This window comes from Drosophila albomicans, chromosome 2R (genome assembly GCF_009650485.2).
Source record: "Drosophila albomicans strain 15112-1751.03 chromosome 2R, ASM965048v2, whole genome shotgun sequence".
Classification (NCBI taxonomy): Eukaryota; Metazoa; Arthropoda; class Insecta; order Diptera; family Drosophilidae; genus Drosophila; species Drosophila albomicans.
The window spans coordinates 8093395-8115581 of NC_047631.2; the positions used below are offsets into that span (position 1 = coordinate 8093395).

Here is a 22187-nt window from a genome sequence, read left to right on the forward strand (position 1 = left end):
AAGTATGAGAGTATGAAATTGGTTTTCCAAACTTTATCTAAAAATAATAAATAATTATTATTCAAATATGAATTTTTATTTTTTAGGTTTACCTGTACTGCTATTTATATATTTATTTCAACCAATAATTTTGTACGCTTATTTGAAATGATTTGTCCTGCATTGCTGAAGACCCTCTCCGACTCTACGGAGGATGCGGGTATACAAAGAAATTTGAAAAAATGTCGACCACTACCAAACATCGATAGTCCCGATAGTGCCATCAATAGTTCTCCACCTCTAGTTTGTACTGCACAGCGTGTGCGATAAATAAAACAATAAAATCACACTTTAAAAACTTACTTAAATTTCCATTTCGAGTGTTTTTATACCCGCTACCCATAGGAAATGTATCTCTTATAGTCTATGAGATCCAGTGTTTCATATGGACAGACAGACGAACAGTCTGACATGGCTGTTGACACTGATCAAGAATATATATAGTTTATGGGATCTGAGATGCCTTCTTCTGCCTTTTACATACATTTCCTTAGTAAAACACATTTTTTATTTTTAAAGTCGTCTTTATTCAACATAGCTTCCTTTAAAAGTGATACACTGATTTTAGTAACCGTCCAACTTTTCAATACCATCTTTGTTGTACGATTTGTTATTTGCTTCAAAATTTCAGTTTCCACGAAAACTTCTTCCCAGCAAGCATTGTTTTGAGATCTGGGAGCAGGAAATAGTCTCTAAAGCCCAGATCTGGAGAATACGGTGAATGTGCAAGCATTTGAAAGCATAATTCATGGATTTTTGTCATGGTTTTAACTGACTTGTGACACGCTAAATTGTTTTTCTTGAAATGAGCCCGTGTTATTTTTTTTTTTTTGGCGATTTCGTTCTTTAAAGGAATTAATAACGTTATGTAATAGTCGCTGTTTCACCTTTTCAAGGTAGTCAATGATAAGTATTCCATGGGTATCCCAAAATGCAGATATCAGAAACTCCCTAGCGGACTGTTGCGTATTTCCATCAGAGAACGGCACGGGTATACACACTCAACGGGTGCACCCGTTACTCGTGTGCCTTTTCGGTAGCCTTACACTCGCGAGTGCGAGTGGCCAAAAATACACACACTCGCGAGCCTTACACTCGCGAGTGCGAGTGCCGAGGCATACTTACGCTTGCGATCGGTGATTCTATGCACTCGGGTAAAGCCGGTGCCGGTGGTTATGGGTGGACCGGCATGATTGTATGTATGTACATACATACATATGTACGTTTGTGTGTATGTATATTGAGATGCAAGAAATGCCGTCGGCTTTTTGTATTGTTCTTGTTATTTTTATGATTTTATTGTTTTAGGTAAAGAATTTCAAAAACTAAAAAAGGTTTAACAACTAAATTTGCCAACCTGACCTGACCCGACAAAATGTAACGCCCATTCATACCTAATTAATATTATAATTCAATTTGAAATGTGGAAAATCCGGGGTTACAGCTAAAATTGTAACGTGAAATTTTACCTGTTTTATGAGTTTTTGGGTTTTTTATATTCATCAATAACCGGAAAATCAGAAATTTTATTACCTGTTTATAACACTATTGTAAATGCCTATATAATTACAAAAGGGTATTTTGCAAATTTATAATGCAATTTCCATAAATTTCAGGAAAAACCACCTGATATTTTATTTGACCATTTGTCAAAGTAAAAAAAAATTGTAAAATCATTCAAAGAAGTCAAAAGTCATAAAATCTACCCGCGAGCCGCGACACACAAGCATCAATAGGGGTGGGGGAAAAATTGCCGAGTATTTGCTCAGACACTCGCGAGTGTCTGATCAAACACTCGCGAGTGTCTGAGCATTTCGTCAAGAGTGTCTAAAATGATCGGTTGCACGAAGAACAACCACCCGCGAGACACAAGTGTGTACAAGCCGAGTGCCTAAAATGATCGGGTGCCGATAGGCAAGTGCAAGAAAGGCTCGAGTATGACAATGACTCATACTCGCAGCACTCGCATGATTTTGAATAAGTGTGTATCTCTCACTCGTTTTGCGAGTGCACGAGTAGCACTCGCACTCTTAAAAGTACGGGTGTGAGTCGAGTGTCGAAATTTGCCACCCGTGACGATGTCTGATTTCCATGCTTTCGAGCGGGTTCATCGCGTGCAGTGCACTTAAATGGCTGTCGATTAGATTTCGGTTATGTTATGTTATGCTAGAGGAATGTTTCTTGCTTCGTTACATATCGATGCGAAAATTATTAAAATTATTACGCTTGACTATCTCCGGTTGGGCTTGTATATAGCCGCGGCCATAAATATTTCCCATTGAGATCTCGTAATGAAATTTTTGCCCAAAAATCTAAAAATATATTTTGTATATGGGTAATTCTCTGGTAAATGTCGCGTGCGACCACCTTTACAGTTAAAAAAAAACATAAACTAAAACAATTTTAAAAATAAGTAAAGGTTATTCTTCAATACAACCTTAGTATGGCTTATATCCCGATGGTGCGCCAAAATAATTCCGGTGGAGTTACAGTGCTAAAATTTCATTATTAGCATCCAAGATATGTATGTAGATTTAAATTATCTTCAGTATAAATTTGTGAATGTTTAACTGCCTCCCCCTCCCCACAAGCTTTTCGAAATATAAACAAATGGCGTTTTCTAGTTCCTTCATAAGAACCAAATAAAATTTAAATGATTTTATAATGAATGTAAAAAATATTAACAAATATCTTCTAGTAAATCAAATGTAGAGGAAAATTGTAGATTAGTCATTTTTTGGTAAATTGTCTATGATTTGTTATAAACGGATTTCTCATAGCTTGGCAATATATTGCATGAAGCTTCACTATTTATGAATTACCGAATAAGCAAGTATTTGTGTTTCGTGATTCCAAGTTTTATCATATCAATTGCAATTGCAAAAGTGAGCTCGCGCGGCACTCACTTTGCACTGGGCTCGCCGGTGCTCATTCCACCAAGTTTAAACTTTGCATACCAATCCTTAATGGTAGATTTTCCTGGAGCAAAGTTCGGAAACTTGTCATTAAGCCAGGTTGCTGCTTCATCTGTATTTCTTCTCTTCAAAAAGCAAGTAAAAATGTTACATACTCAGACAGCCGTCAAATTTATACACACGTCTTTTAAAGGTTAGGGCTAACTAAAAATTGTGAGGATTTCATTCTAAGGGCTCCATCTGTGTGTCAGACCGGGCATCAATTGGCCTGGTAGAGGATTTAAAAATATACTTGTACCAATAGTTTGGAAATTTGTTGAGGTTTCCACAACAGTCGCATTTTAAAAACAATTATTACCAACGCTTTAGAAATTTCAAAACCAAAAGTTATTTGGCGGATGAAATTTGGATGGTATCGATTTATGTAGCTTATTTATGTAGCTCGATATATGGGCATATCCGGCAAATAGTAAACCACGACAAAAAAAAAAATCTTTATAATCATCGTACTTTTTTGTAAAATTGCATAAAGAAATGTCCAAATTTTCATAATACAATGGATTCGAAGCATATCTCAGTTGTTTTAATAAAAATAATTTGCCTGAAAACTGAAAAAATTTAATTTATGTTCAATTAACTGTTAATTTTTATTTTGCTTCTTATATGTATATGTTCAAATTGTACGTTCGCGACCGAAAACATTTATTTATTGTAATTCCTTCGCATTAAGTGCAAGCAGGTGAATGAAACTTCGCGTGTTAAGTTATTTTGGTATATTGTATATTTTAAATATAAACAAGTAAAAAAGTTACAGTCGAGTATGCTCGACTGTGAGATACCCGCTACCCATTTTTAATAAAGGCAAAATATCGGAAAATACCAAAAATATACCAAATGGTATGTTTGGTATATCGATATAGTTCACCATTCAAATTATACCATAGACGGCACATACCAATTGTCGGCCAAAGCAATTAAGAGCCCTAGTAAGTAGGTGTTTTTGCCCATACAAAAGTATTTCTTTAATAACTTCGAGAATTATCTGATGGCAACCAGGAATCATAACTACTATAGTAAATATTGTATATACCAAAATTGTTATTGTATATATTAAAATTACGCTTGTTATTCGATTTTTGATTTGAATTTGATTTTTTATTTGATTTTTAATTTGAAACAAACTTGATCTGCGTGCAAACATAACAAATGCTGTCGAAAAAAAATTATAGCTCTATCTCTTATAGTCTCTGAGATCCAGTGTTTCATAGACAGACGGACATGGCTAGATCGTCTCGGCTGTTGACGCTGATCAAGAATATATATACCTTATAGGGTCGGAGATGCCTCGTTCTACCTGTTAAATACATTTCCTGCCGGCACAAAGTTATTATACCCTTTTACTCTAAGGGTAGCGGGTATACAAATCGTTGGGGTTACTCGAACCAATCTTTTTATATTGATTGTCAAAGTAGCGTACGTTCGCGACCTAACCTGTAAGCAAATGTTGATTTTTACTTGCGTCGCATGAATTTTTGAAAAAAACTATGTCTTTTGCAGTTACTTATTACTTGTTAGTTATTACTTATTACTTTTTACATATTTTTCTTGCTATTAATAAATTTATTTTTTTGCTTTAAATGTTATTAGACACAATAATTGATTTAAATCTGTTTGTTTTTAAGTTATTATTATTTGTTTGAAGTTATTAATCAAAAAAGTTGGGGTAAACAAAATTTAATTAATTAATTAATTTAATTTTAAATTAAAAAGAAATAAATTGAGATATTTTCTTGGGAATAGACTTGATAGAAAGCTACATACATGAATCTATTTTAAAAGTAAAGTTATTGCTTTAGAATATTCCGTCTCAATTCACAGATTTTTGCGTTTATCTAGATTCGCGATCGCATGTTATTTGCCAATAATATGAAAACTAAAACTCGATAAGCCCCATAATTTACACTAACGAAAGAGCTAAACAAATGCTATCGAAAGTAAAAAAAAAGTTTCAGGAAACGTTTGTTTTCGATTTTATTTTTTAATTTCTTAAAAGAGCGCAAAGCTCTTGCATCGTTGGTCGTTTGTTTGGATCTTGGTGCCAGCACTTTTCAATCATTTGTTTAAAGTAACGGGAATCATTATGAAAATTTGCATCATTTATATTCGGACGACGACCTGGAGCGACAACAGATTAAAATTTCTGAAATTTAAAGTTTAACTCTTCTTACCAAGATTAATTTTATTTTGGATAGCGAACATGGGCATGTCACCGTCTTCGTAAAATGGCTTCTTCCTAGACATGACTTCCCAAAAAATTATTCCAAAGCTAAATACATCACATTTTGTATCGTATATCCCACTTTCATTCTATGTAAGTAAAAAAAAAGAAACAAATTTAATAAATTAATAATAAATAAATCCAATAAATAATAAATAAATCCAATAAATTCCAATAAATTTCTGTTCTCACACATATTTCTGGGGCCATATAACTATATGTCCCAATGCACTCTGTATTGCAAGTCGCAAGTTCTTTCCCAGTTCCAAAGTCACATATTTTTAATGTACGATATTCATTAAAAAATAACAAGTTTGGCGTCTTAAGATCACGGTGAACTATATTTTTGCTTTGCAAGAACTCTATACCCTACAAAATAATGAGTCATTTAAAATATGTATCTTTTAAAAGCACTAGACATACCGTGGCACATTGCAGCATCCAATCAAGCTTTCTTGTGAATTCGAAGTCGAGATCCGAATTATGCAAGAAATTGTAGAGTGTTCCACAATCTGCATACTCAAGAAGTAAGCAAAATTGATTGTCACGGTCCTTAGTGACACCGTGCAATGTAACAATATTTGGATGAATACATTTTTTTAGATTTTGCATTTCTCGAAAAACATATTTTGCGGACTTAATCTTATCGGTTAGTGATCTAACGACTTTACTCATTTTTACAGCAATAAACATCTCTTTCGTATTGGGATGTTTCCAAATTGCTTTATGGACAACTCCATAGTTTCCTTGTCCAATCTATAAATTTCATCAGCGTTAGAAGCCAATATTTTTTGTTTAATTGTGGTTTCTTACCACATCGACAAGCTGAAGCTCCTCAAAGTTTTCCAATTGGTAATCAAGAGGATAAAGAGGAAGTATAGGAAGAAGATCATTCAATTCCTTCATTGTCGGTCGATTTTCTGAAGTATGATCCCAGCACTTCTCAATTATTAATTTAATGTAACCGGAGCCATCATTAATATTCGCATCATTTATGTTCGGTCGAATACCTAGAGCAGCAAGAATTGAGAATTTCTGGAAATGTTTTTTTTTTTTTTATCATTCTTACCATTAATAATTTTAGTTTTGATATCCACCGGTTGCATTTCATTAAATTCGTAATACGGATTCATCCTAGATAATACTTCCCAAAATATTATTCCAAAGCTAAATACATCACACATTTTATTGTATTTTCCATTTTCGTTCTGCAAAAATAAAATAAACTAAATAAACATAAAGTGTTCGCTTAATACAAAGATATACTTGCATTTACATAAACTTCAGGAGCCATATAACAAACTGATTCAATTAAATCAATACTGCAATTTGCAAATTCTTTCACTCTTCCAAAGTCACAAATTTTCAATGTACGATATTCATTGAAAAGTAACAAGTTTTTCGTCTTAAGATCCCGATGAATTGTATTATTTTTATGCAAGAACTCCAAACCCTACAAGATAATGAGACAGGGAAAATATGGAAAATATAGGACATTAGACCTACCGTGGCACATTGCAGCATCCAATCAAGCTTCACGTTGAATGAAACTTCCTTGAGTGAGTGATGCAAAAAATCATAGAGTGATCCACAATCTGTGTACTCAAGGAGTAAGCAAATGTTGTTGCTCGAATCTTTTGAGGCTCCATATAATGTGACAATATTTCGATGAATACATTTTCTTAGATTCTGAATTTCCTTATAAACATCTTTTTCAAATTGCACTATGTTCTCTACTGAATTTTGACTCCTGTTTTGAATTATTTTCACAGCAACTGATCTGTTTTCCGCACCGAGAAGTTTCCAGATTGCTTTATGGATAATACCATAACTGCCATCTCCAATCTATAAATCAACATCATTAGAAATTTTACTTGTTGGACTGTCAGTATATTCTTACAAGTTCCCCAAGTTGAATCTCTTTGAAGTCTACGTTAGTATTAGCTAGTGGATTCATAGGAAGAAGAACACAAATTTCTTGCATCGTTGGTCGGTTTTCTGGAACTTGATCCCAGCACTTTTCAATTATATGTCCAATGCAACCAGACTCATCATGAATTTTGGCATCATTTATATTCGGGCGACGACCTGAAGAAAGAAGTTCCAATTTCTGGTATTTACAATTTGTTTGTTCTTACCATTATTAATTTTCGTTTTAATATGTGATGGATGCATGTTGTCCACTTCGTAAAACGGTTTCTTCTCTGACATTAGCTCCCAACAAATTATTCCATATCTGTATAGATCACACTTTGCATTGCAATCTCCATTTGTGGTCTATTCAATAAATAGAAACAAGCAAGAAAGCTACAGTCGAGTGAGCTCGAAGTGAGGGTGGTAAAAATTTGAAACAAACATGAAAACATAACAAATGTTGCTAAAAAAAATTATATCTCACTCTTATAGCCTCTGAGATTCAGTGTTTAATACGGACAAGCAGACAGATTTACGGACATGGCTACATCGTCTCAGCTGTTAACGCTGACAAAACTATATATATTTTATAGGGCTTGAGATGCCTCTATCTGCCGGTTACATTCATTTCCTGGAGGCACAAAGTTATATTAACCCTCTACCTTATGGGTAGCAGTTATAAAATACAAATAAAAACTATTCAAAATAAATAGTTCTACTTACTTTGACTTTCGGAGCCATACAAAGTGTCCCCACTATTTCGGTATTTATTGTAGTGACTTCCGAACTTGTATGAAGTCCGCTTATTTTTAATACACTGTATTCATTAAAGAGCAACAAGCTCTTCGTCTTAAGACCCCGGTGAATTATATTTTTGTTATGCAAGTACTCCATACCCTACAAGGAATGTAGATATAGATCAAGTAAGAAAGCTACAGTCGAGTGTGCTCGACTGTGAGATACCTGCTACCCATTTTGAATAAAAGCAAAACAGTGCGGCATTAATTTTAAAATATACCAAAGTAATATACCGCAAAAATATTTAAAATATACCAAGGGCTCTATTTGGCATGTTGATATAGTACTACACTCAAAATATAGATACCATAGAGCGCAAAATATATCAGATTGTCACCGAAAAAACTAAAACCCGAAGAAAGTTGGTGTTTCTGCCCATACAATAGTATTTATTTATTTATTTGGACGTTGATGGACTAATGGAAGAACCATCAAGTGGCTTACCAATACCAAGCACAGACTTGTTGACGCGCGGACCAAGCAAAGTACATTTTGGAACAGCATCCATTAATCGGAAACCGCAAACAATTAATGCGTTGAACAAATAACGAAATAAAACTAATAATGAAAAAATATATTTATATTTATATATAAATATATATGTATAATATAAATAACAAATTACTAGATATATATTGTAGTATTAACGTTTTAAGATATAGAATTGATTTACTAGAGTAAATTACATAATTGAGATTATTGAATTTCTCACACAAAATACGAAAGATATTATGCCAAGCATAGTTAGTAGTATTACGTGGAATGAAAAAAAGAAAGAAAATTTCTGGTGATCCTGACCGGGACAATAAAACTTATTTGGGTTTATAGCTCCGAAGAATCTATTTCACCACTAAATAGTCTCTGAATAAAAACAACACAAAAGATCCATACTCAAGTATTGGATGTACCAGTGCGATATACAAAGTTTTAGTGATGTAGAGATCGTTGAAATCTTTCAACAAGCGTTTTATGAATTGAGCAAAACCCATCAGCTTATTCAGAGCAGATAGAATATTTTATCGAATTTTAATTTTGCATCAAGCAAAACACCTAACTCATTCGCAGACTCTATTCGCTCTAGAGGAGTATCATATAATACATACATAATTAAATAAACTGAAATAAATAAACATTTAATGTCAAGCAAAGCTTAACATCATCAGCATACATACATATGTATATGTATATTATATAACAGAAGGAAGATCGTTTATGAACGAAGTAAGCAATAGATATTCGGATTCGCAGACAACTTAGACGTACCACGATAATTTTTATACTATTCGATTTCTTCCCGGTTTTTGGAAAATAGCATAAGTTAACCGACAATTTTAACAGCGGTATACAGATTCTACCATCGCAATAACTTAGCACACCATCACTCCATCTGCAGGTCCAGATTGAGAAATTGAGTTAAGAGCCATAAGTTCTGTTAAAATAGAGCTTTCGGTAATTAAAGGACCAAAAATACAATTTGATGATTTTACCTGATGATTACAGAAAGTATTTTGAAAACATCAAACAAAATAAGTCGTTTGAAAAGTCAAACAAGTAAGAAAGCTACAGTCGAGTGTGCTCGACTGTGAGATACCCGCTACCCATTTTGAATAAAAGCAAAACAGATCTGCATTAATATACATTTGATATATTAATATACTACTACTGTCCAATGCAACCAGACTCATCATGAATATTGGCATCATTTATATTCGGACGAAGACCTAGAGCGATAACAGATTAAAATTTCTGAAATTTATAGTTTACCTATTCTTCCATGATTAATTTTATTTTGGATAGCTAACATGTGCATGTCACCGTCTTCGTAAAATGGCTTCAAATGACTTCCCAAAAAATGATTCCAAAGCTATATACATCGCAGTTTTTATTGGCAGCGCCATTTTTGATCTATGCAAGTATGTTAAAATCAACTCGAAAAATGTAGTGTTCTCCAAATACGAATACATATGTATGTAAATACATACATGTACTTACAAATATTTCTGGAGCTGTATAACGAATTGTCCCCACAAGTTCAGAGTTTACTTTGGCGATTTTATATCCACATATTTTCAGTACACGAAATTTATTGAAAAGCAACAAGTTGTGTGTCTTAAGATCCAGAAGAATTCTTTGGTTTCTGTGTAAATACCAGACATCGTCACGGGTGGCAAATTTCGACACTCGACTCACACCCGTACTTTTAAGAGTGCGAGTGCTACTCGTGCACTCGCAAACCGAGTGAGAGATACACACTCATTCAAAATCATGCGAGTGCTGCGAGTATGAGTCATTGTCATACTCGAGCCTTTCTTGCACTCGCCTATTCGGCACCCGATCATTTTAGGCACTCGGCTTGTACACACTTGTGTCTCGCGGGTGGTTGTTCTTCGTGCAACCGATCATTTTAGACACTCTTGACGAAATGCTCTGACACTCGCGAGTGTTTTGCTCAGACACTCGCGAGTGTTTGATCAGACACTCGCGAGTGTCTGAGCAAATACTCGGGTGTTTTTCCCCCACCCCTAATGATGCTTGTGTGTCGCGGCTCGCGGGTAGATTTTATGACTTTTGACTTCTTTGAATGATTTTTGGGTGTTTTTTTACTTTGACAAATGGTCAAATAAAATATCAGGTGGTTTTTCCTGAAATTTATTTTTTACATTCTTATTATAAGCATAAAAATAAAACAGATTAGTTGTATTTTTACTTGTTTTGTTCCTTATCAATATATAAAAATTCTTTAAAATTAAAATTTAATTTTTATTTATTATATAAGACATCAAATAAATACACTACACAAAGCCAAAAATAGTTTTCGAATTTAAATTTTCAAGAAATAAAATGAGTGCAAGAACAGCGCACCAGCAATAACAAGAACAATACAAAAAGCCGACGGCATTTCTTGCATCTCAATATACATACACACATACATACATACATACAATCGTGCCGGTCCACCCATAACCACCGGCACCGGCTTTACCCGAGTGCATAGAATCACCGATCGCAAATTGCCGAGTATGCCTCGGCACTCGCACTCGCGAGTGTAAGGCTCGCGATTGTAAGGCTCGCGAGTGTAAGGCTCGCGAGTGGCGAGTATGCCTCGGCACTCGCACTCGCGAGTGTAAGGCTCGCGATACACTTAGGGGCTGTCCATATATTACGTAATCACTTAGGGGATGGGAGGGGGTCAAGGAAATGATTATGTTTGATTACATGGGGAGGGAGGGGTCTTGGACAATGATTACGTAATCATTTTATAAAAATTTTGTTGTTAAATGTATTTATTCAAAAATTAGTTTAGCGCCGATTACTCTGTCGATAAGTACCGAATGCAATATTTCATATAAATGTAGCTGTAAGCTTCGATTGGAAATCAAAGAAACCCCTTTACCGTGTGGCTGGACGGCGATAGGGAGAATGCCTATAGGCATATAGTAATTCAGTCATACGAAGGATGTGAAGACCTCGAATGGCTTGACGAGGGCTATGTAGACGACGAAGATGATACCTGCGGATATAAAGAGATTTTGACAAGACAACTTCCAATAATAAAAATATTAAAGATTGGCTGGAATCTTCTTTTGAAAATACCGATTAAAAGAAAAAATTTTCATATTTTTCTTTTTTTTTGTGATTACGTAATCATTGTTAGGGGGGGAGGGTGTTCATCAATTGATTACTTTTGATTACCAGGGGGGGGGGAGGGGGTCAAAAATCGCAGAAAACGTGATTACGTAATATATGGACAGCCCCTTATTGCTCATGAGTATAAGGCTCGCGAGTGTGTGTATTTTTGGCCACTCGCACTCGCGAGTGTAAGGCTACCGAAAAGGCACATGAGTAACGGGTGCACCCGTTGAGTGTGTATACCCGTGCCGTTCTCTGGTAAATACTCCATCCTACACAATAATGAGACATTTGAAATACATACATATGTATGTTTTAAAAGCATTAGACATACCTTAGCACATTGCAGCAAACAATCAAGCTTCGTGTCAAATGTAACGTCTACATCAGAATGATGCAAGAAATTGTAGAGTGTTCCACAGTCTGCGAAGTCAAGAATTAAGCATATGTTGTTGCTGAAATCTTTTGAGACCCCATATAATTGAACTATATTCGGATGAATAACTTTTTTTTGTTGTTTTAGGTTTTTTTGAATATCTTTAAAATATCCGTTTCTAGTTTTTACAGCTGCTTCTTTTTCTTGTCCATCAGTTCGCCATATTCCTTTATGCACATCTCAAAAGGTGCCACGACTAACCTTGAAATATAAATGTAAGTTTAAAAAGAAAATCCCAATAATTGGTTGTTTATGTAAGAAAATATCTTACCAAATCACAAAACATTATTTCTTTGTAGTTCTCATTAATGTGTATGTCGTCCATAATTCAATAACAAAAATTGATCAAACTTCAATTGTCGTTGATTCAGAGGAATTGCTCATTTCTGGTAAGATTGATAAGAAGTTGTTATCTTTAAACTGCAAAACTTACCACATTATTAGTTTTGCTTAATACAATTGTATAGATTGCAGTTTAGTATCCCTTGCGTATTTCTGTTCATGTCGTACAAGCTTAAAAGTGCTATTAAAATTCTCAACACAAATACTCATACTACTGTGGGCAAAAAGTAGTAAGACTTTGTTAATAATTTTAAAATTCTTTATTTATTCGGCCAAATCTATTTCGTCCCCTTAAAGTAATCCCCCCCGGCCACAATACACTTTCGCAAACGTTTTTCCCAATCCTCGAAATAGTTGTTGAAGTAGATTTTCGGAATAGCCTTCAATGCGCGTAGCGATTCTCGTTTAATGTCTTCAATTGACTCAAAACGGTTGGTTGAATTTTTGGCAAAAAACACACTATGAATCAATGCCTTTAGGCCTTTTGCAACATTTTGGAACAAAATTTAATGGAACTTCTTTGTTGAATAATTTCACTCATTGTAAAAATTGCCGAATGCACTTTTTGTACTTCAGAAAAATAAGCATATATTAAACACTAATGATTATTTTGATGTGATATTTGGCATAGAAGTTACTGACAATCTTGCCAACCTAGAAACAAAATATTTCGACGAATGGATTTCCGCACGAAATATAAATTACTACTTACTACTTTTTGCCCACAGTAGTATATAGATAAATTGTAAAAACGCATTTTGCTAAAATTACAAGTAAGCCAAATTGATAATTGGCGAGTTCTTCATTTTGGTTTCTTAATATATCTTCTTCGGAATGAACTTTTACATGCTTAAGACTTTTAAAAACTTCATAAAAATATTTGAAGCAAGTAAGATGGCTAAAAACTATATTTCATTTATCAATGTACTTTACCAAGGCAATTAAGCTGTAGCTGAAAATCAAGAAGCAAATCTTTTGTTTATGGATTTTTCTCTGAATTCCCTTTGCTTAATGCATCGAACTCTTTACCCAACAACTTTTCTGTCTATGAACATGTCCATCTTGTATTTGAATTGAATTGTTGAATTCCAATTGTTGTTTGTTTTACAATACATTTTGATAAATTAATTACGATAACAATGAAACTTCTGCACTTTTTTCAAGCTTCATACTTAGGATATGGTAAAAAAAACATAAACTAAAACAATTTTAGAAATTACTGAAGGTCATTCTTAAAGCTTTGGCTTAACACTATTTTTAGAGCTAAGATTGATTTTAAAAACTTGTTCGGTTTTACGATAAAATATATAAATTCGTTATTTTTTGGTTTTGAGTACGAATTTGTTAATTTTTGCAATTATCAAAACAGAAAGAAAATTGCAAAGCCATTCTTAGAGTAACCTTTTCTTATTTTTAAAATTGTTTCAGGTTATGTTTTTTTGTTCACTGAAAAGATTGTCGCACGCGACATCCGTCAGATAATTACCCATATCCTATTCTAATCATGTAAATTAAAAATTCTGACCATTAAAAACAGAAGTTGCTGCTCTGAAAGCTATTAAATGTGCTAAAGTCGAAGCTGGTTGGGTTGAGATATTGTCGTGTGTCAAACTCACCCTGAGGTGAACATCAGCATTGGGTGTTTGTATGTTGTTGTCACTGAAGCCAAGCTTGTTGGTTACCATTACGCTTCTAGGTTGACCTTGGTGTTGTAACTAAATAGAGCATCTCAACAAAATGACTATGCATAGCAGAATGTGCCCTGCTTCAACAGATTGACTGCCTAAGTTCTCTAGTCCACCCAAACTGAAAAGGACAGATCTGCCCTAAAAGATAAATACTATTCAACACTAAAAAGGTAATTCAATAAAAACAAAAAAGGCATATATTTTTCTGAAAACTATACATACATTCTGGTACATAATTTGTATTGTATGAATCTATGTTCATTGTTTTTGCTATAATTTTACATTAGACAAATTTTAGATTAATTATTGTAAGAAACTTTTCATAAAGGTACATAGTCGTTGGTCGATCTACTGGACTTTCCTTCCAGCAACGTTTAATAATTTCTTTAATAGAGTTAAAAAGATTAGAATAATCTTCGTGAATCAAATAATTGATATTCGGACGAGCACCTGGAGCCATACAAAATTAAAAAGATAAGTTCATTTTAATTTTAATATAAATAACTCTTACCCTTAATAATTTCCATTTGGATATTCAAAGGTTCCATGCTTTGAAAGTTTTCAAACGGCTTTTTTCTAGTCATTACCTCCCACAAAATTATGCCAAAGCTATACACTCGAGACTTTTCTGTGAATTTGTTGTTTACGATCTTTGTGAAAAAAAACAAATATAATTAAGATTTGATGGTTTTTTCATATATACCTACAAAAACTTCTGGTGCGGTGTAAAAAAGTGATTCAATGCTTCTCAAATTGGATTCAACAATTCCCATCACTGAACCAAAATCGCATATTTTCAATGTTTGATATTCATCAAAAAGCAATAAGTTCTGTGTTTTAAGATCCTGGTGTACTACATTTTCTCTACGCAAATACTCCAAACCCTACAAAGAATGTGTTACAATGAGAAATATAAAGTACATTATGTTAAACATACCCTGGCGCATTGCAACATCCATTTGAGTTTATCGGGAAGAAAAATCTTTCTATTAGTAGCATGCAACAAATTGTAGAGTGATCCACATTCCGCATACTCTATAACCGCGCAAATACATCCAGTGCTATGTCGAGAAATACCAAATATCCAAACAATATTCTCATGATTTAAAGCTTTCAGCTTGTGGATTTCTCTCAAAATATCCAATCGATTTTCTTGATTGCATGAAATACATTTCGCAGCCACTTTTCCCCATTTAGTTGGCCAAAATCCTGACCAAACACAACCATATATACCATTTGCCACCTGTAAATGTAATCAGAATTGGTAATTGATTTGTTTTGAATACAACTTTTTTCGTACAACATTGTTTAGTTCCATATTTTCAAAATTTATGTCAACATAAAACTCCGTCTCTTCGAGAAAATTCACAAGTTCTTTTATACTCGGTCGATTTGCTGGGTTTTGACTCCAACACTCTTCTATTATTCGTTTTATACTATCAATTTGTTCAGAATCTTTTATTTCGTTTATATTCGGGCGAACACCTGAAACAATAAGAAATTTACAAGAATGTAAATATCTGGAAGTTTTTGTTAAGTCTTACCATCAATGATTATACTTTCCAATGAAATACATTTATATTCATCAAACGGCTTCTTTCTCGACATTACTTCCCAAAAAATAATACCAAAGTTAAAAATATCACACTTTTCATTGTATTGTTCACTAGGGTCCTATATATAGTAAGTAAACGAAACCCAATAAATACAATTTGCTTTTTATAAAAAACCACCAATTGAACTTACGCAAACTTCTGGAGCCATATAAGAAAGTGTTCCCACCAATTTGGTGTGCATTGTTGCAAGTTCTTTTACTGTACCAAAATCTCGAATTTTCAATGTGCGATATTTATTGAAAAGAAACAAGTTCTGTGTCTTAAGATTCCGATGAATTATATTTTTGCTATGTAAGTACTCAAGACCCTGAAAAAAATGTAAGTGAAAGAAAATATAAATAAAACAAAACATACCTTAGCACATTGTCGCAGCCAATCAATTTGTTTGTAGAAGTTAGGAACAAAATTCATAATGTGCAAGAAATTGTAAACTGATCCACACTCCGAATACTCAGCAACTAAACAAAGGTTGTTGTTGGGATCTTTACAGATCCCATATAATGTGATTATATTCGGATGATTATATTTTTGTATATCCTGAATTTCTCGAAGGATCTCCACTGAGTATTTAATTTTTTTTGTTATTGAATCGTCACTACGTCCGTGCAACATTTTTAGGGCAATTAATTTCTCTTCATCATGGGGGGGTTTCCAATTTGCTTTGTGGACAACACCATAGCTTCCAGATCCAATCTGTAAAATACATCCATCACAAACTTATCTGCTGAGCTTCAATGCATTATCTTACAAATTCAACAAGTAGAATGTCGTCGAAGTTTACGATTTTGCATTTTAGAGGAAAAATACGATAAATTGGGAGAAGATCACAAAGTTCTTTGATCAGCGGTCTATTTTCTGGAACGTTATCCCAGCAGTTTTCAATTATTGGTCCAATGTAATCCAGCTTATCGCAAAAAATCGCCTCATTTATTTTTGGCCGAGCACCTGGAGCATTAAGAAATTAAAATTTCTGAGACTTATAGATTAATCGTTCTTACCACTAACAACTTTGTTTTGGATTCCTAATATATTCATGTCCTTAAGTTCGTAAAATGGCTTCTTTCTTGACATAACTTCCCAAAGAATTATTCCAAAACTAAATATATCACACTTTTCTGTGTATTTGCCTTTTGAGATCTATATAATTAAAAAAAAATTAAATAACAACACTCTATTTCAAAAGTACACTGATATACTTGAACTTACACAAACTTCTGGAGCCATATAAGAAAATGTCCCCACAAGTTCGGTATTCAATGTAGCCAATTCTTTTACTGTACCAAAATCGCATATTTTCAATTTACGGTATTCATTGAAAAGTAACAAATTCTCCGTCTTTAGATCCCGGTGAACTATGTTTATGCTATGCAAGTATTCCACACCCTACACTAAATGTGAGAAAATTGCGAATTCTAACGAGCATTAACATATGTATGTATGTACATACCTTGGCACATTGCAGCATCCAATTAAGATTCTCCTTGAATGATACATCATTATTAGTACGATGCAAAAAATTGAAGAGTGACCCACAGTCCGCGTACTCAAATATTAGGAAAATGTAGTTATTAGTGTCTTTAGATACTCCATATAGTGAGATAATATTCGGATGGATGCATTTTTTGAGGTTTCGTATTTCTCGAAGGATATTAGTTTCCAAGCCTTCGTCTTCAAAATGATGAAAAATAATTTTCACAGCAATTTCTGATTCTTGAGCATCAGTTCGCCAAACTCCCTTGTGTACAACGCCATAACTACCGCGACCAATCTTTAAAAAAATATGTGCACATTTAGAAATACAGCATCCAAATTTATTCTTGTCTATATTCTTACTATTTTTAACAATGTTATATCATCGAAGTTAACGTTAACGCCTATGTGGTCCATAATTGAGCATCGCCAACTTACTTAAATTGCAATTCTACAACTGCCGTTGATTCAGACTAAAACCTCAAATCTAAAAGTTGATTCGGAGATTTATATTGCTCATTATTAACAGCAATACAATTATGTATTCCTAAATTCTATTGTGTAATCGTTGGTATTTTTTTATTTGCATTAGAAAACGGTGTGTAGTCAAAATCTAAAATAACATTTATGTATATGCATACAAAAATGTTTTAGGGTATAAAATAAGATATTTAGCTGTACAACCTAGATGGATCTGACTATCATATATAGTACATAAATATACTTTATAGTTTTTTTTACTCTTTTTATAAAATCTTGTATAGCGGATACAAAAATCGAATTCACAATGTACAAGTTTTGCCTAATAAAATTGTACTCGTATACATTGCAATTTAGTATCCCTGCGTGTTTCAGTTCACTCTCAACACATATACAATAATTCGTAAAAAAGCATTTATCCTAAAATTACATGAAAGCAAAATAAGTAATTGGCGAGTTCGTCATTTTACTTAATACTAGTCGACCCGGCACAAAGTATGAGTGTATGTGTGTATGTCGGCGATTATCGCGACATATGTATGGAAAAACGGACAAAATTAAATGAAATAAGAAATGCTTGTACACACAGCTTGGATTTTAATTATTTAAGCGTATATTTATATATGTATGAAGTATACAATATATGTTGCACTTTAGTAGCTCTCTTTTTAATAGTTTTCACTTTTCACTATTAGGCCCTTGCACTCACGAAAAACACACATGCATACATACATACGTACGCGATTGGCGGAAAATGTAAATATAATGTAATATATGTAAAATCAATAACAGTAATAACAGCAATTGGAAAATATGGAAAACGGTCGACCGGAAAATATGAGTGAATTTCCAAATCTTATATTTGGTCACCATACGAAAAAGAATGTAGAACGCCGGACGACCGTGGGGAAAGAGAGAGTAAAGAAAGGAGAGATGATTTAAAACTTATCTGCAATATCCTGGAGAAGCAAACGATGATGAGCAGATCCGGCTCGAAGGACCAAATGTTGTGGTGGCGCTGATAGTTTCCCGATTTCCCTTTCCCGAAATTGAATAAAAACACTTGCGTTTTATATTTTCTTAAATATATATTTTAACGTTCGGGTTGTTAACAATAAAACGCACAGAGAGGGGGATATTGGGGGTGACCGCTATTGAACAAACGTAGATCGAAACTGGAGAGGTTAAATGCCGACGACATTTTGCAGATCTAGCGCCGAGCCCTTGCAAAGCTCGGCTCTGCGGTGGAGAGTTGTGGGAGAGAGAAAAGTTGAGCGCACTGGATCTTGAGTGCTTTCTTGCGCGTGAGCGAAAAGCATCGAGTGCTTTTTGGTAGGCGGAACGGATAGTGTGCCACTCATCTACAATGCGCTCGCATCAACAGCCAACTTTACGATTTTTTCAATTTCCAAGATTTTGCCGATTTTTACTTTTTTTTAATTTCCAAAATTTTGCTGATTTTACAGTTTTTTCAATTCGATTTTACAAATTTTTTCATTTTAGAAAGTTTTTACATTTTTCATAACTTTGCCAATTTTTACATTTTTCAATTATCACAATTCTTCCGATTTTACAATTTGTTTTTCAATTTTAAATATTTTGCCGTTCTTACAATTTTTTCAATTTCCGAAAATTTGCCGATTTTTATATTTTTTTCATTTTCAAAAATTTGTCCGATTTTTTAAATTGTGCTGATTTAACAATTATTTCCGCTAAAGTTGCTCGCTCACTCAACCATTCATTATTTTATTTTATTTTATTTGTTTAATTTTATTTTATTTTTATGATCGTTTTGCTCGCGGCATTGCTGTCTGTAAAATAAATGTAAATAAATACATAATATCGTAATATCGTGTATGATACGTTACGCTCACAGCCAACTTACTGTTATTCATTACTAAAAGTGCAGCCACGTCGGTGGAATAAAATTCGCTCTGTCGAACGGAATAAAAAGTATCCTATAGCAGTCTCCTGGCTCTAAACTACCTCCCTACCAATTTTCTCTCAAATCTGTTCTGCCGTTTTTGTTTTATAAGTGGTGAAACTTTATTGACTTTCTTTTATATATATAGATATTTTCTACTTCTTACTTGTTTTTTCGCAATATGCATCAAAAGGCTGAAAGTCAAGAAGCAAATCTTTTGTTTATGGATTTTTTTCAGAATTCCCTTTGCTTAATGCATCGAACTCTTTACCCAACAACTTTTCTATCTATGTACATGTCCATCTTGTATTTGAATTGAATTTTCCAATTGTTTTACAATACATTTTGATAAATTAATTACGATAACAATTGAACTTCTGCACTTTTTTCAAGTTTAAGACTTAGGATATCCTATTCTAGTCACTAAAATTAAAAACTATTTGCAGCAGAAAGCTATTAAGTGTGCTAAAGTCGAAATTGGTTGGGTTGAGATATTGCCGTGTGTCAAACTCACCCTGAGGACCAAACATCAACACTTGGTGTTTGTATGTTGTTGTCACTGAAGCCAAGCTTGTTGGTTACCATTACGCTACTAGGTTGACCTTGGTGTTGTAACTAAATAGAGCATCTCAACAAAATGACTATGAATAACAGAATGTACCCTGTTTCTTTTGGCAACAGATTGACTGCTTAAGTTCTCTAGTTTTGGACAAATGCTCTAAAAATAGCTAAGGAGAATACGATCTGGATGAGTTGGTGTTATACCCGTTTTCAAAGTTTTTCTTAACTGGTATCATAAATTATTGTAGAATGCTTTTGGAGCTGAAGATAACAGTGAATTAGTCAAATGCCTAATTCCGTGTGTGTTTTAAAGGTATGGATAAGCAGCCTCAGCAATGTTCTGTGTTAACCTTCTATTGCAAGAATTGTTAATAATGCTAATAATAAACTAGATTTTCGTCGAAGAAATGAGCGTTAGTCTGAAGCCAAAAACGACAGATATTTCCTAAAAGATAAATGGGAAACAATAAGAAGGTAATTCAATAGAAATAAATACGGCATATATTTTTGTGAAAACTATATACATATAAATTCTGGTGCATTGTTTTTGCTATAATTTTACATTAAGCAACATTTTTTGGTACTTTTACATTCGAAGATCATATAATATTGTAAAAAATCCTGAAACTTTTCACAAAGGTAAATAGTCGTTGGTCGATCTACTGGACTTTCCTTCCAGCAACGTTTCATAATTTCTTTAAGAGAGTTAAAAAGATTAGTATAATCATCGGGAATCAAATAATTGATATTCGGACGAGCACCTGAAGCCATACAAAATTAAAAAGTAAGTTCATTTTTATTTTAATGGAAATAACTCTTACCCTTAATAATTTCCATTCGGATATTCAAAGGTTCCATGTCTTTAAAGCTTTCAAACGGCTTTTTTCTAGCCATTACTTCCCACAAAATTATGCCAAAGCTATACACTCGAGACTTTTCTGTGAATCTGTTGTTTTCGATCTTTGTGAAAAAAAAACAAACATAATTAAGATTTGATGGCTTTTCATATTGATATATACCTACACAAACTTCTGGTGCGGTGTAAAAAAGTGATTCAATGCTTCTCAAATTGGATTCAACAATTCCCATCACTGAACCAAAATCGCATATTTTCAATGTTTGATATTCATCAAAAAGCAATAAGTTTTGTGTTTTAAGATCCTGGTGTACAACATTTTTGCTACGCAAATACTCCAAACCCTACAAAGAATGTGTGACAATGAGAAAAATAAAGTATGTACATTATGTTAAACATACCTTGGCGCATTGCAACATCCAATTGAGTTTATCGGGAAGCAAAACCTTTCTATTTGTAGCATGCAACAAATTGTAGAGTGATCCACATTCCGCATACTCTATAACCGCGCAAATACATCCAGTGCTATGTCGAGAAATACCAAGTATGCTAACAATATTTTCATGACTTAAATCTTTCAGCTTGTGGATTTCTTTCAAAATATCCAATCGATTTTCTTGATAGCATGAAATACATTTCGCAGCCACTTTTATAAATTTAGCTGACCAAAATCCTGACCAAACACAACCATATATACCATTTGCCACCTGTAAATGTAATCAGAATTAGTAATTGATTTGTTTTGAATACCACTTTTTTCGTACAACATTGTTTAGTTCCATATTTTCAAAATTTATGTCAATATAAAATTCCGTCTCTTCGAGAAAATTCACAAGTTCTTTTATACTCGGTCGATTTGCGGGATTTTGACTCCAACACTTTTTTACTATTCGCCTTATACTATCAATTTGTTTAGAAGCTTTTATTTCGTTTATATTCGGGCGACCACCTGAAACATTAAGAGCTTTATAAGAATTTCTGGACGTTTGTGTTAAGTCTTACCATCAATGATTACACTTTCCAATGAAATACCTTTATATTCATCAAACGGCTTCTTTCTCGACATTACTTCCCAAAAAATAATACCAAAGTTAAAAATATCACACTTTTCATTGTTCACTAGGGTCCTATATATAGTAAGTAAACGAAACCCAATAAATACAATTTGCTTTTTATAAAAAACCATCAATTGAACTTACGCAAACTTCTGGAGCCATATAAGAAAGTGTTCCCACCAATT

At 33.5% G+C, this 22187-nt stretch overlaps 1 protein-coding gene across 1 annotated transcript; it reads right to left on the minus strand.

Annotated features, from left to right (window-relative positions):
- Positions 1 to 4946: 4946 nt before the first annotated feature.
- LOC117575461 (uncharacterized) lies at positions 4947 to 22028 on the minus strand. Its single transcript, XM_034259671.2, has 14 exons — positions 21950 to 22028; positions 21712 to 21896; positions 21349 to 21654; positions 7870 to 8043; positions 7371 to 7509; positions 7133 to 7320; positions 6739 to 7077; positions 6503 to 6685; positions 6302 to 6440; positions 6046 to 6242; positions 5656 to 5988; positions 5425 to 5601; positions 5183 to 5321; positions 4947 to 5129 (listed from the first exon to the last, which is right to left on the minus strand). The coding sequence occupies exons 1-14, from the start codon at positions 22011 to 22013 to the stop codon at positions 4993 to 4995; spliced, it is 2700 nt and encodes an 899-aa protein (XP_034115562.2). The 5' UTR covers positions 22014 to 22028; the 3' UTR covers positions 4947 to 4992.
- Between the last annotated feature and the right edge of the window lie 159 nt (positions 22029 to 22187).